Consider the following 15,114-nt stretch of genomic DNA (forward strand, 5'->3'; position numbering starts at 1 on the left):
ATCTTTACATGAAAAATAGCTAAATTGCGATTACTTTTGAAACTGTGACTATTTTTGAAGGCAAAAATTCAAAAATAGCCAGATTTACAAGTGGTCATTCGAAAATAGTCACAGTTTCAAAAGTAATCGAAATTTATCTACTTTCATGTAAAGATAAATCTAAACGAAAATATTGTTCAAAATCCGGAAAATACTCCAGCATAATATACTGGAGTTCCAGCATAAGTATACTGGAACTCCAGCATATTATACTGGAGTTCCAGTATGATATACCGGTCCAGTATAATATGCTGGAAGTTCATACACATGTGCTCAAATCTCTAGTATATTATGCTGTAACTTTCCGCGTGTTGGAGTTCCAGCGTAATATGCTGGAAGTTCATACACAAGTGCATCGATCTCCAGTATATTATGCTGGACCGATCCCTGTTACACCAAAATAGTGGTTATTTTTTATGATTTTGTAAATACGGACTATTTTTGAATGACCAGTCTAAAAAATAACTAGCCCGTACTATTTTTATATTTTTAAATGACGACTTGTAACTCGAGCTATTTTTGAATTTCTCCCTAAAATTTATGGCCAAAGGCGAACATAATAAAGTGCTTTTCAAATCTGTTGTATAAGTACGAGTGTGTCTATTCGCCTATTTAATAAAGTAATTTTTTGATATGTAAAACAGTACTACTACAGAGTACAGACTACAGACTAGCATGCATTTTTGAAAAACTCAGATTTCATTCTGTCCTTCGATAAATGAGCTCGATTTTTTAACAGCTTTATGAAAAAATTACTTTCCTTATCCAGCTAACATCTTTCTTGCTTTTGTAATCAACAAATTGAATCATAAATGTTTCATGGTATTAGTATTACAATTTACAGAGTGCCCTGACATGAAAAATCCCTCTGTTTTTCATTCCTTTTTTAACTTTCCATGTTTCCGTACCAACTCTATTGAAGTTTCCAGCCTGAATTCTTTCATTTACTTATGTCTAATACAACCAAAAGAAAAAAAAAAATATTTTCTCTACAGCCATGAAAATTCCTCCAAAGAAACCTCATTTTTTCAAACCTATTCTGCCGGGGTTCAAACATGGACTTGTAAGTTTTACTTTTGGTCAGTTGTTTCATCTTTTTCCTTTAATTTCTCTGTTGAATATATAATTTTTGTTATATGTATAATATCTGACACAGACAAGAGGGGTTGCTCTAATGGTAAGCACGCTCCACTTCCAACCGAAAGGTTGTGAGTTCGAGTCACCCCAAGAGCAAGGTGAGGGACTTCTTGGAGGGAAGTATGCCGAGGGTCTATCGAAAACAGCCTCTCTACCCAGGGTAGGGGTAAGGTCTGCGTACACATTACCCTCCCCAGACCCCACTAATGAGATTACTTCTTGTTGTATAATATCTGACATAGGTAGATTCAGAATTATGAATTTTATAGGTTCAACTTTCAAGTTCTTACCATTGGACACATTGTAGTTTTAAATTTATGAATTCAAAATGTAATCTTTGTTGAAATTTTAGTTAGTTTTCTCACGGGGAGTATATGTTTACAGTGTCAACAATACTAGTTTCAGTTGAAACCCTAAAAACTAATTAAGCTTCCATTTCAATATAGAGTTAAACTGTGTGAAGTTTGACTAATATTTTAAAATGCCTTTTTTTATCGTATTGATATGAGAAAAATTACAACTTATTGTATTTTTCGTGTAGTTTTTGAATATCGAAATTTTAATTTTAAAAGATTGAGTTGAACTAATTTAATTTAGTTTCAAAATTTAGTCAAATTAACTCTCGATAAGCTAAATATGTCTAAATTGAAACATAAGGAGTACTAAAGATTAAAAGCATAATGTGCTAAATGAATAATCTTTAATTGATTATTGTGTATATCATTTTGTGACAAAGCTTATTCTGATTATCCATATTTGTGGTATATATCTACTGCAGAAAATTCCTCGTGGTTTCTTGAAGTATCTGAAGGGACATGAAGATATTGAACATGCAGTATTGAGAAGGGTTAGTAAGCAGTGGCAGGTGAAGGTGAACGGCCGACGACTTGAAGATGGTTGGGAAAAGTTTGCAGAGGAGCATGATTTGCAGTTAGGAGATTTGTTGGTGTTCAGACATGAAGGGAACATGGAGTTTGAAGTTTCCATATTTGATTCAAGTCACTGCGACAGAGAATATTCGGAGTATTTGCAACAAGAAGAAGAAGAAGAAGAAGCCAATAATGTTGAAGAGACTTCCAAGAATCTTGAATTTGAAGGTGAAGTTCTTTATGTTCTCAACCTTCTTTTTTCAGATTTTATGTTTCTGTTAGTTATGGAAGTTATTTCCTGATTAGTATTATTTATTTATCGTGTACTGATGCATAAACAGAATGATGCTTATTTGATAGAAGTAAAAACAAGTAGGATATATTGAAGGAGAAACTAAAGTGATGAATTCCCTTAATATTGTCTGTTTTTTTAAATGAAATTTGTAATATTTAATTTCTTGAAGATACAAATTAAACAACTATGCCTCAATCCTAAGTTTGGATCGACCATATGAATCCTCACCATCCATGTTGTGCCATTTAAGCCATTCAAGAAATTTAATTTTCTAACAATGTAACAGAGCGACCGAGCCCCAGCATCGAGTTGTCAGACCATGCAGAAGCTGCTACTCACAAGCCTTTTGGTCATTCTAGTTTTGTTTGCACCATCAAACCATATTGCCTTACATACGGTTTCTTAGTAAGTCTCAAAACTCATTAATTTCGCGCAAACTCTTCAAAAAGCTTCAGGCAAAAGGAAGCATTTGCACCATTTTTCGTATTTTTATCTTTGTTAAGTGAAAATATTAAGAACATGAACTTTTTAGTGATGTGTGTAAATGGTTATCCCCGTACAGTATGTTCCTAAACATTTCGCATCGGCAAATGGTTTCAAGACAAACAAGAAGTGCAGTCTGATCATAAAAGATGAAAGGCAAAACTCGTGGACTTTAAGGTTAAGTTGTTGTAAAACTCAAGTCTACATTGGAGATGGCTGTCGTAAATTCGTTGCTGATAATTGCTTAAAGGAGGGAGATCGTATTATGTTTGAGGTTGTTACTGATGGAGAAATACCTGTATGGAAATTTCATGTTGTTACTGATGCAGAAACTCCAAGGCAGAAGTTTCAAAGCAAGTTTCCTCATATCATGTTATACTATTGATATGTTCTTTTGTCCATGAACTACTTTTTTCAAATATTTGACATGACTTTTTATGTAATTAGAAAATGCTACAGAAAAACCAGAGCCCAACATCATGTCATCACACAAGGTTTTCCCTGATGCAGAAGCGTGTAAGGATGTGCCTCTGGGTCGCCCTCATTTAATTTCTACTGTCAAACTGTTGCGGAAGCCAAATGTATATAGTGTGAATAAGTCACAACTATTATACCAAAAATTATGACAGCCACCAAATAATAAATAAGACAATAAAACAACAATAAAGGGAACACCAGAATTTACGAGGTTCGGCTAATTTTGCTTACTCCTCGGACACAACCAATATTTTATTTCACTCCAAAAATACAAGTGAAATAATACTAAAGAGAGAAGATACAAATGCCTTAAACAAATGAGAAGGCAAATGAGAGGTGTGTTTAAATCCTAAACATTAAGCCTTCTTTTATTGGGGGAAAATCCCCCCAACTTTTGTTTTCCCACCGATGTGGGACAAACATTTTGCCAATTTCAACAAATCTCCACCTTGGCAAAATTCCACATCTTCAATTTTCTCTCAATAACAAATTTTGGTTGTGTCTTCATCTTCAATCTTCAGTGTTCAACAATGTTGATCAAATCCAAACAATGTTGAAACTTGATCGCAGTCACCACCTTTGTCAGCATATCAGCAGGATTCTCCGTAGTATGAATTTTCTTCACTGTGACTCCACCTTCTTCTATGATTTCTCGTACGAAATGATACCGAACATCAATGTGCTTCGTCCTTGCATGATACACTTGGTTTTTCGCTAATTGAATAGCACTTTGACTATCACAAAAAATTGTGATTCCTTTTTGTTCAACACCAAACTCCTTTAGCAATCCTTGAAGCCAAATTGCCTCTTTCACAGCCTCTGTAACAGCCATGTACTCTGCCTCTGTTGTAGACAAAGCAACTGTTGACTGCAAAGTAGACTTCCAACTAACTGGTGCCTTTGCAAAAGTAAACACATAACCAGTAGTTGATCGTCGTTTGTCCAGATCACCCGCAAAATCTGAGTCACAATATCCAACTACAGACTGATTGTCTTCCTGCTCAAAAACTAACCCGACATCTACAGTATTATGAATATACCGTAGAATCCACTTCACAGCTTGCCAATGCTCCTTCCCTGGATTGTGCATATATCTGCTAATAACTCCAACAGCTTGTGAAATGTCAGGCCTTGTGCAAACCATTGCATACATCAAGCTACCAACAACATTTGCGTATGGTACCTTTGACATATACTCTCGTTCAGCTTCATCCATTGGCGACATATTAGTACTTAGCTTAAAATGGGGAGCAAGTGGAGTACTAACTGGCTTAGTCTTGTCATCTATGCCAAAACGTTGTAGTACTCTTTTCAAATATTCTTTCTGAGATAAACAGAGTTTCTTTGAACGTCTATCTCTTATTATCTCCATGCCAAGAATTTTCTTTGCCTCACCCAAATCCTTCATCTCGAACTCCTTCTTCAGTTGAATTTTCAACTTATCAATTTCTTTCGAATTCTTGGAAGCTATCAACATATCATCAACATATAGGAGAAGATATACAAAGGAACCATCTTTAAGCTTGTGCAAATACACACAATGATCGTATTTGCTTCTCTTATACCCTTGCCGCAACATAAACTCGTCAAATCGCTTGTACCATTTTCTAGAAGATTGTTTCAATCCGTACAACGATTTTTCAAGTTTGCACACCACATTTTGTTTTCCAGCAACTTTGAATCCTTCTGGCTGAGTCATGTAGATTTCCTCCTCCAAGTTTCCATGTAAAAACGCAGTTTTTACATCCATCTGAACTAGTTCCACATCCAATTGTGCTACCAAAGCCAACATAATTCTAATGGAGGAATGTTTTACAACTGGAGAAAATACTTCATTGTAATCAATTCCCTCCTTTTGAGCATATCCTTTGGCCACCAATCTTGCTTTGTAGCGAACATCTACTTGGTTAGGAAATCCTTCCTTCTTTGCAAATACCCATTTGCACCCAATTGCTTTCTTTCCCTTCGGGAGATTGGCCAATCTCCATGTATGATTCTGATGAAGGGACTGTATTTCATCATTCATGGCAATCCTCCACTTATCTTCTTCTGAACTTTGGACTGCGTCTTTATAAGTGGTAGGAACATCATCAACTACAATTGAGGTTGCACAAGCAACCGTCTCTATAAGACGAATAGGTTTCGTTATTGTTCTTTTTGGCCTGCTGGTTGCTATTGATTCAAGTTGTTGTTGAGGTTCCTGAGTTGGAATCTCCTCTACTGGCTCTCCTTCCAGAGGGTAATCTTCATTTGTTTCCTCCTCTGCTTCTTGTGTAGGAAAAATAAATTTTCCCTCAAACTCCATCTGCTTAGAAGCACCTTTATTTTGTTTGGTATCTTCTGTTACCTTATTTACCATAGCAGATTCATCAAAGGTAACATCTCTGCTGAATATTACTTTCTTTGTCATAGGACACCATAAGCGATATCCTTTGACTCCAGAAGTAATTCCCATAAAAATAGCCTTCTTTGCCCTTGGATCCAATTTTGACTCCGTCACATGATAATATGCAGTTGAGCCAAACACGTGCAAAGAGTTATAATCTACATCAGATTTTCCATACCATTTTTCAAATGGTGTCTTGCCATCAATAGCAGCAGATGGTAGACGATTAATGAGGTGGCTTGCATATGTAATTGCCTCAGCCCAAAATTCTTTGCCCAAGCCAGCATTGGACAACATACACCGTACCTTCTCCAGCAAGGTCCGGTTCATACGTTCTGCCACTCCATTCTGTTGTGGTGTATGTCTAACAGTGAAGTGTCGGACGATGCCATCATTTTCACAGACCTTATTGAAATGATCATTTTTGTATTCACCTCCATTGTCTGTGCGAATACACTTGATTCTCCTGCCTGTCTGATTCCATCATCGTCTTCCATTTGAGAAAAATTCCTAGCACTTCATCTTTGTTTTTCATTGTATACACCCACACTCTTCGAGAAAAATCATCAACAAAGGTTACAAAATAGTGCTTCCCACCCAATGAAGGTGTTTTGGAAGGACCCCAAACATCAGAGTGTACATAATCCAAAATGCGTTTAGTATTATGGATCGCTGTACCAAATTTAACCCTTGTCTGTTTCCCTTTGACACAATGCTCACAAAACTCCAAGTTGCAAGCCTTTACTCCTTTTAACAATCCTTGATCTGATAGAGTTTTCAAGGATTTTCCTCCAGCATGTCCCAAGCGCATGTGCCATAGCTTGGTTGCTTCTGCCTCTTTGTCGTCACTAGATGTCACTGTCCCAATAACTGTACTGCCACGATAGCGGTACATATTATTATTCTTCCGATTAGCCTTCATTACCACTAGTGCACCGGAGCATACTCTCATCACTCCATTTTCTGCAATGATTTTGAACCCTTTTGATTCTAGGGCTCCCACAGAGATGAGATTCTTCTTCAAATCCGGTACATATCGAACATCTGTTAATGTTCTGATCATTCCATCATGGTTCCTTAATCGTATTGAACCAATGCCATATGAGGTAAGAGGGCTGTTATCCGCTGTGTGGACGACTCCATATTCTCCTTCTTGAAATTCCACGAACCAGTCCCTGTTGGGACACATATGATAGCTACAAGCCGAGTCCAACCATATGTCTGATGATGTTGATGACTCTGTTGTAACTAATGAGAAGTCTGAATCATCACAATCAGCTACATTTGAATCCATAATGGCCTTTCCATTGTTATGTTTGGCCTTATTCTTCAACTTCAGACAGTCTTTCTTCCAGTGCCCTTTTTCTCGACAAAAAACACATTCATCTTTGCTGGGTCTGGATCTTGACTTGGATCTTCCCTTCTTTGTCCTCGTTTGATTTTGAGGACGACCCTCACAAATAGTGCTTCTCCTTCTCCGCCCTTCTGTTTTTCTCGCTTTCTTTGTTCATAGCTGTACAAAGCCGAACAAACTTCTCTGAGAGAAACTTCGTCATTTCCATGGAGTAGAGTAGTTTCAAGGTGCTCGTATTCATCAGGAAGTGACGCCAACAACATTAAGGCCAAGTCACCATCATCATAAGTTGTATCCATATTTTGCAAATCTGTGACCAACTTATTGAAACTGGTGATATGTTCATTCATCATGGTACCAGGAACATAGGTGAAGTGAAACAGTCTCTTCTTCATGTACAATTTATTTTGACTGTTTTTCTTCAAAAATTTATCCTCCAGTGCTTTCCATAATTTACTTGCAGAAGTTTCCTTTGTGTATGGATATTTCTGCTCTCTAGCAAGGTAGGATCGAATGGTACCGCAAGCAACACGGTTGATAATTCTCCAATCTTCTTCTCCAATAACATCTGGTTTCTTTTCTTCAATGGCCAGATCTAGCCCTTGTTGAAAAAGGACATCTAGAACCTCGCCTTGCCACATCCCAAAATGTCTGGACCCGTCAAATATTTCTACCGCAAATTTCGCATTTGACACAATTCTTGTCATAAGCGAAGATGCCAATGATGACGTATTGTTGACACTTGATGTAGATTCTTCTTGTTTATTGTCTCCCATCTTTGACACAAATATTATTTAAGAGCTGACGATACAAATCAAGATTATTTCCTTTCTGGTGTGGAAGATCAGACTAAGCTGCAACCACAGAGCATACTCAGACAGAACCTTGACTCAGTTACCAAGATAAATCTTTTCTGATGTGGAAGATCAGACTATGCTGCAACCACAGAGCATACTTAGACAGTACCTTGGCTCTGATACCAATTGTTGCGGAAGCCAAATGTATATAGTGTGAATAAGTCACAACTACTATACCAAAAATTATGACAGCCACCAAATAATAAATAAGACAATAAAACAACAATAAAGGGAACATCAGAATTTACGAGGTTCGGCTAATTTTGCCTACTCCTTGGACACAACCAATATTTTATTTCACTCCAAAAATACAAGTGAAATAATACTAAAGAGAGAAAATACAAATGCCTTAATCAGATGAGAAGGCAAATGAGAGGTGTGTTTAAATCCTAAACATTAAGCCTTCTTTTATAGGGGGAAAATCCCCCCAATTTTGGTTTCCCACCGATGTGGGACAAACATTTTGCCAATTTCAACACAAACCCCATTGGATTTCAAGGTCTTTGATGGTAAGTTGAAAACTAAATTCTACTCTTTGTAAGATGAAATCATTTCACTATAAGGATTTTGTTTCTTTAATAATTAGAAAGTGTGAAGTATAAATATGAACTATTTACGTGAAACTGGTTATAAACTGTTCCAGCATGTTCCGAAACAATTTGCTCGCGAAAACGGCTTGAGCAACAGGAAATGTACGATACTGATAAGAGATGAGCAAAGGTCATGGGAATTTAGTCTGTACTCCTGTGGACGCAGCACTTTCATTGGAGGGGGATGGCATGAATTTTGCGCTGCTAATCTCTTAAAGGAAGGATATCGCGTAATGTTTGAGATATTAGCCAAGGCAGAGAAACCTATACTGAAATTTTATGGCAAGTTTCACATATTAGCCCTTCTGTTATATTTCATCCACTTTTTTACTATTTATCTATTTCTTTACTTCAACTTAGTGTTCTATTTTTGGATTTTAATTCATCATCAGTTTCAGTTATGGCTTTTGTCAATTTAAAAACTAGATTTGAGAGCAAATGCATCACTTCGGACCGAAAGAAAGAATCCTGATTCGGATGCTAATAGATATTCCACTCAAGGTCTGGTTTTTTATGATCAAATTCATGTTGCTTTATCAAGGACCTTCATCTTTTCTTTTTCATTTCTATGATTCTAATGCCTCTTGTTTCCTTTTTTCATGTATTCTTTTTAAAGAAGAACAGGCGTCGGTATTGATACCTCAGATATGCCTGCTACTAAAGCACGAGTCTCTGCTTCAACGTCTGCTAATGCTAACCCTCAATTTATTTCTACTATTAGACCTTATTCCTGTTGCGGAAGCCAAATGTATATAGTGTGAATAAGTCACAACTACTATACCAAAAATTATGATAGCCACCAAATAATAAATAAGACAATAAAGCAACAATAAAGGGAACACCAGAATTTACGAGGTTCGGCTAATTTTGCCTACTCCTCGGACACAACCAATATTTTATTTCACTCCAAAAATACAAGTGAAATAATACTAAAGAGAGAAGATACAAATGCCTTAAACAGATGAGAAGGCAAATGAGAGGTGTGTCTCAATCCTAAACATTAGGCCTTCTTTTATAGGGGAAAAATCCCCCCCAAACTTAACTCCCAACCAATAGGGGACTTTGGCATTTTGCCAAACTTCAACAAATCTCCACCTTGGCAAAATTCCACATTTTCAATTCTCTCTCAATAACAAATTTTGGTTGTGTCTTCATCTTCAATCTTCAGTGTTCAACAATGTTGAAACTTGACCGCAACCACCACCTTTGTCAGCATATCAGCAGGATTCTCTGTAGTATGAATTTTCTTCACCGTGACTCCACCTTCTTCTATGATTTCTCGTACGAAATGATACCGAACATCAATGTGCTTCGTCCTTGCATGATAAACTTGGTTCTTCGCTAATTGAATAGCACTTTGACTATCACAAAAAATTGTGATACCTTTTTGTTCAACACCAAGCTCCTTTAGCAATCCTTGAAGCCAAATTGCCTCTTTCACAGCATTTGTAATAGCCATGTACTCTGCCTCTGTTGTAGACAAAGCAACTGTTGACTGCAAAGTAGACTTCCAACTAACTGGTGCCTTTGCAAAAGTAAACACATAACCAGTAGTTGATCTTCGTTTGTCCATATCACCCGCAAAATCTGAGTCACAATATCCAACTACAGACTGATTGTCTTCCTGCTCAAAAACTAACCCGACATCTACAGTATTATGAATATACCGTAGAATCCACTTCACAGCTTGCCAATGCTCCTTTCCTGGATTGTGCATATATCTGCTAATAACTCCAACAGCTTGTGAAATGTCAGGCCTTGTGCAAACCATTGCATACATCAAGCTACCAACAGCATTTGCGTATGGTACCTTTGACATATACTCTCGTTCAGCTTCATCCATTGGCGACATAGTAGTACTTAGCTTAAAATGGGAAGCAAGTGGAGTACTAACTGGCTTAGTCTTGTCATCTGTGCCAAAACGTTGAAGTACTCTCTTCAAATATTCCTTTTGAGATAAACAGAGTTTCTTTGAACGTCTATCTCTAATTATCTCCATGCCAAGAATTTTCTTTGCCTCACCCAAATCCTTCATCTCGAACTCCTTCTTCAGTTGAATCTTCAACTTATCAATTTCTTCCAAATTCTTGGAAGCTATCAACATATCATCAACATATAGGAGAAGATATACAAATGAACCATCTTTAAGCTTGTGCAAATACACACAATGATCGTATTTGCTTCTCTTGTACCCTTGCCGCAACATAAACTCGTCAAATCGCTTGTACCATTGTCTAGAAGATTGTTTCAATCCGTTCAACGATTTTTCAAGTTTGCACACCATATTTTGTTTTCCAGCAACTTTGAATCCTTCTGGCTGAGTCATGTAGATTTCCTCCTCCAAGTTTCCATGTAAAAACGCAGTTTTTACATCCATCTGAACTAGTTCCAAATCCAATTGTGCTACCAAAGCCAACATAATTCTAATGGAGGAATGTTTTACAACTGGAGAAAACACTTCATTGTAATCAATTTCCTCCTTTTGAGCATATCCTTTGGCCACCAATCTTGCTTTGTAGCGAACATCTACTTGGTTAGGAAATTCTTCTTTCTTTGCAAATACCCATTTGCACCCAATTGCTTTCTTTCCCTTCGGGAGATTGGCCAATCTCCATGTATGATTCTGATGAAGGGACTGTATTTCATCATTCATGGCAATCCTCCACTTATCTTCTTCTGAACTTTGGACAGCATCTTTATAAGTGGTAGGAACATCATCAACTACAATTGAGGTTGCACAAGCAACCGTCTCTATAAGACGAATAGGTTTCGTTATTGTTCTTTTTGGCCTGCTGGTTGCTATTGATTCAAGTTGTTGTTGAGGTTCCTGAGTTGGAATCTCCTCTACTGGCTCTCCTTCCAGAGGGTAATCTTCATTTGTTTCCTCCTCTGCTTCTTGTGTAGGAAAAATAAATTTTCCCTCAAGCTCCACCTGCTTAGAAGCACCTTCATTTTGTTTGGTATCTTCTGTTACCTTATTTACCATAGCAGATTCATCAAAGGTAACATCCCTGCTGAATATTACTTTCTTTGTCATAGGACACCATAAGCGATATCCTTTGACTCCAGAAGTAATTCCCATAAAAATAGCCTTCTTTGCCCTTGGATCCAATTTTGACTCCGTCACATGATAATATGCAGTTGAGCCAAACACGTGCAAAGAGTTATAATCTATAGCAGGTTTTCCATACCATTTTTCAAATGGTGTCTTGCCATCAATAGCAGCAGATGGTAAGCGATTAATGAGGTGGCATGCATATGTAACTGTCTCAGCCCAAAATTCTTTGCCCAAGCCAGCATTGGACAACATACACCGTACCTTCTCCAGCAAGGTCCGGTTCATACGTTCTGCCACTCCATTCTGTTGTGGTGTATGTCTAACAGTGAAGTGTTGGACGATGCCATCATTTTCACAGACCTTATTGAAATGATCATTTTTGTATTCACCTCCATTGTCTGTGCGAATACACTTGATTCTCCTGCCTGTCTGATTCCACCATCGTCTTCCATTTGAGAAAAATTCCCAACACTTCATCTTTGCTCTTCATTGTATACACCCATACTCTTCGGGAAAAATCATCAACAAAGGTTACAAAATAGTGCTTCCCATCCAATGAAGGTGTTTTGGAAGGACCCCAAACATCAGAGTGTACATAATCCAAAATGCGTTTAGTATTATGGATCGCTGTACCAAATTTAACCCTTGTCTGTTTCCCTTTAACACAATGCTCACATAACTCCAAGTTGCAAGCCTTTACTCCTTTTAACAATCCTTGATCTGATAGAGTTTTCAAGGATTTTCCTCCAGCATGTCCCAAGCGCATGTGCCATAGCTTGGTTGCTTCTGCCTCTTTGTCGTCACTGGATGTTACTGTCGCTGTCCCAATAACTGTACTGCTACGATAGCGGTACATATTATTATTCTTCCGATTAGCCTTCATTACCACTAGTGCACCGGTGCATACACTCATCACTCCATTTTCTGCAATGATTTTGAACCCTTTTGATTCTAGGGCTCCCACAGAGATGAGATTCTTCTTCAAATCCGGTAGATATCGAACATCTATCAATGTTCTGATCATTCCATCATGGTTCCTTAATCGTATTGAACCAATGCCATATGAGGTAAGAGGGCTGTTATCCGCTGTGTGGATGACTCCATATTCTCATTCTTGAAATTCCACGAACCAGTCCCTGTTGGGACACATATGATAGCTACAAGCCGAGTCCATCAACTATATGTCTGATGATGTTGATGACTCTGTTGTAACTAATGAGAAGTCTGAATCATCACAATCAGCTACATTTGAATCCATAATAGCCTTTCCATTGTTATGTTTGGCCTTATTCTTCAACTTCGGACAGTCTTTCTTCCAGTGCCCTTTTTCTCGACAAAAGGCACATTCATCTTTGCTGGGTCTGGATCTTGACTTGGATCTTCCCTTCTTTGTCCTCGTTTGATTTTGAGGACGACCCCTCACAAACAGTGCTTCTCCTTCTCCGCCCTTCTGTTTTTCTCGCTTTCTTTGTTCATAGCTGTACAAAGCTGAACAAACTTCTCTGAGAGAAATTTCGTCATTTCCATGGAGTAGAGTAGTTTCAAGGTGCTCGTACTCATCAGGAAGTGACGCCAACAACATTAAAGCCAAGTCACCATCATCATAAGTTGTATCCATATTTTGCAAATCTGTGACCAACTTATTGAAACTGGTGATATGTTCATTCATCGTGGTACCAGGAACATAAGTGAAGTGAAACAGTCTCTTCTTCATGTACAATTTATTTTGACTGTTTTTCTTCAAAAATTTATCCTCCAGTGCTTTCCATAATTTACTTGCAGAAGTTTCCTTTGTGTATGGATATTTCTGCTCTCTAGCAAGGTAGGATCGAATGGTACCACAAGCAACACGGTTGATAATTCTCCAATCTTCTTCTCCAATAACATCTGGTTTCTTTTCTTCAATGGCCAGATCTAGCCCTTGTTGAAAAAGGACATCTAGAACCTCACTTTGCCACATCCCAAAATGTCCGGACCCGTCAAAAATTTCTACCGCAAATTTCGCATTTGACACAATTCTTGTCATAAGCGAAGATGCCAATGATGACGTATTGTTGACACTTGATGTAGATTCTTCTTGTTTATTGTCCCCCATATTTGACACAAATATTATTTAATAGCTGACGACACAAATCAAGATTATTTCCTTTCTGATGTAGAAGATCAGACTAAGCTGCAACTACAGAGCATACTCAGACAGAACCTTGACTCAGTTACCAAGATAAATCTTTTCTGATGTGGAAGATCAGACTATGCTGCAACCACAGAGCATACTTAGACAGTACCTTGGCTCTGATACCAATTGTTGCGGAAGCCAAATGTATATGGTGTGAATAAGTCACAACTACTATACCAAAAATTATGACAGCCACCAAATAATAAATAAGACAATAAAGCAACAATAAAGGGAACACCAGAATTTACGAGGTTCGGCTAATTTTGCCTACTCCTCGGACACAACCAATATTTTATTCCACTCCAAAAATACAAGTGAAATAATACTAAAGAGAGAAGATACAAATGCCTTAAACAGATGAGAAGGCAAATGAGAGGTGTGTCTCAATCCTAAACATTAGGCCTTCTTTTATAAGGGAAAAATCCCCCCCAAACTTAACTCCCAACCAATGTGGGACTTTGGCATTTTGCCAAACTTCAACAATTCCATCAGCAGAACATTTTTGGTAAGTGATTTGAAGTTAACTTTAGTTGCCCTTAATAGTTAAAATCTTTAGTAGTAGTTTCGTGGCGAAATACATAGACAGACCCTTAAACTTGGCGATATTTTTTACTTAGGCACTTCAACTCAGCTCATGACCTATTGGCCACCTCAAAAACATGGCCAAGTTTAAGGGGCTATATATGTATTCTGCCTAGTTCTTCTTTTGTTGTTGTTGTTGTGATAATGCCATATTGATCTATACATTGGGATAAAATTCGAGCAGTATCTTCCATTGGATTTTGCAAAATCAAATGGCTTGATGAATAGACGTTGTGAGATGATTCTCACAGATGAGAAACAGAGATCATGGTCGGTGCAGCTCGGACCAACAGGACATCACGTTGCGATTACCATGGGATGGAGAAAATTCGTGAAAGCAAATGATGTCCAAGTAGGAGATACTTTTAAGTTTGAACTCATCAACAACGGAACAATACCTATAGCGCACTTCCATTGTAAATATTCAGAAAAGGATGGCAAGGATGAGAAAAGCACTTGACAAGGTAATGAAGCAGTTGGTGATGGGCAAGGGAAAAGAGCACTGAAGATGTTTTTGTATCTAGTACGTGTTGCCTAATCTCAAGAAAGAATGTACTTTGATTTTTTGTTTTGTCAAAAGCAAAACTTGCTTTTGTATGCTTTTAGCATTACTACACTAAGATTAGGTTACGTATAATAGACCTTTGTGGTCCGGTCCATTCCCGGAACCCCGCATAGCAGGAACTTAGTGCACCGTACTGCCCTTTTAGATTCACATCTTAAAAAGGTAAAGAAATATACCCTTGTCCAACCAGGTCCAAGAAATCCTTGCTTTTTGGTTCACACATGGATACACCATAATCACTTCTCA

The 15,114-nt window shown here is 37.7% G+C and overlaps 1 protein-coding gene across 1 annotated transcript; it reads left to right on the plus strand.

Annotated features, from left to right (window-relative positions):
- Positions 1-762: 762 nt before the first annotated feature.
- LOC107805291 (B3 domain-containing protein REM10-like) lies at positions 763-14,763 on the plus strand. Its single transcript, XM_075252759.1, has 6 exons — positions 763-1,102; positions 1,955-2,273; positions 2,627-2,745; positions 8,541-8,769; positions 8,914-8,993; positions 14,488-14,763. Exons 1-6 carry the CDS (start codon positions 1,037-1,039, stop codon positions 14,761-14,763), a joined length of 1,089 nt encoding a protein of 362 aa, XP_075108860.1. The 5' UTR covers positions 763-1,036.
- Positions 14,764-15,114: the final 351 nt, after the last annotated feature.

The sequence above is a fragment of the Nicotiana tabacum genome, chromosome 5 (assembly GCF_000715075.1).
Source record: "Nicotiana tabacum cultivar K326 chromosome 5, ASM71507v2, whole genome shotgun sequence".
In the NCBI taxonomy this organism is placed as follows: Eukaryota; Viridiplantae; Streptophyta; class Magnoliopsida; order Solanales; family Solanaceae; genus Nicotiana; species Nicotiana tabacum.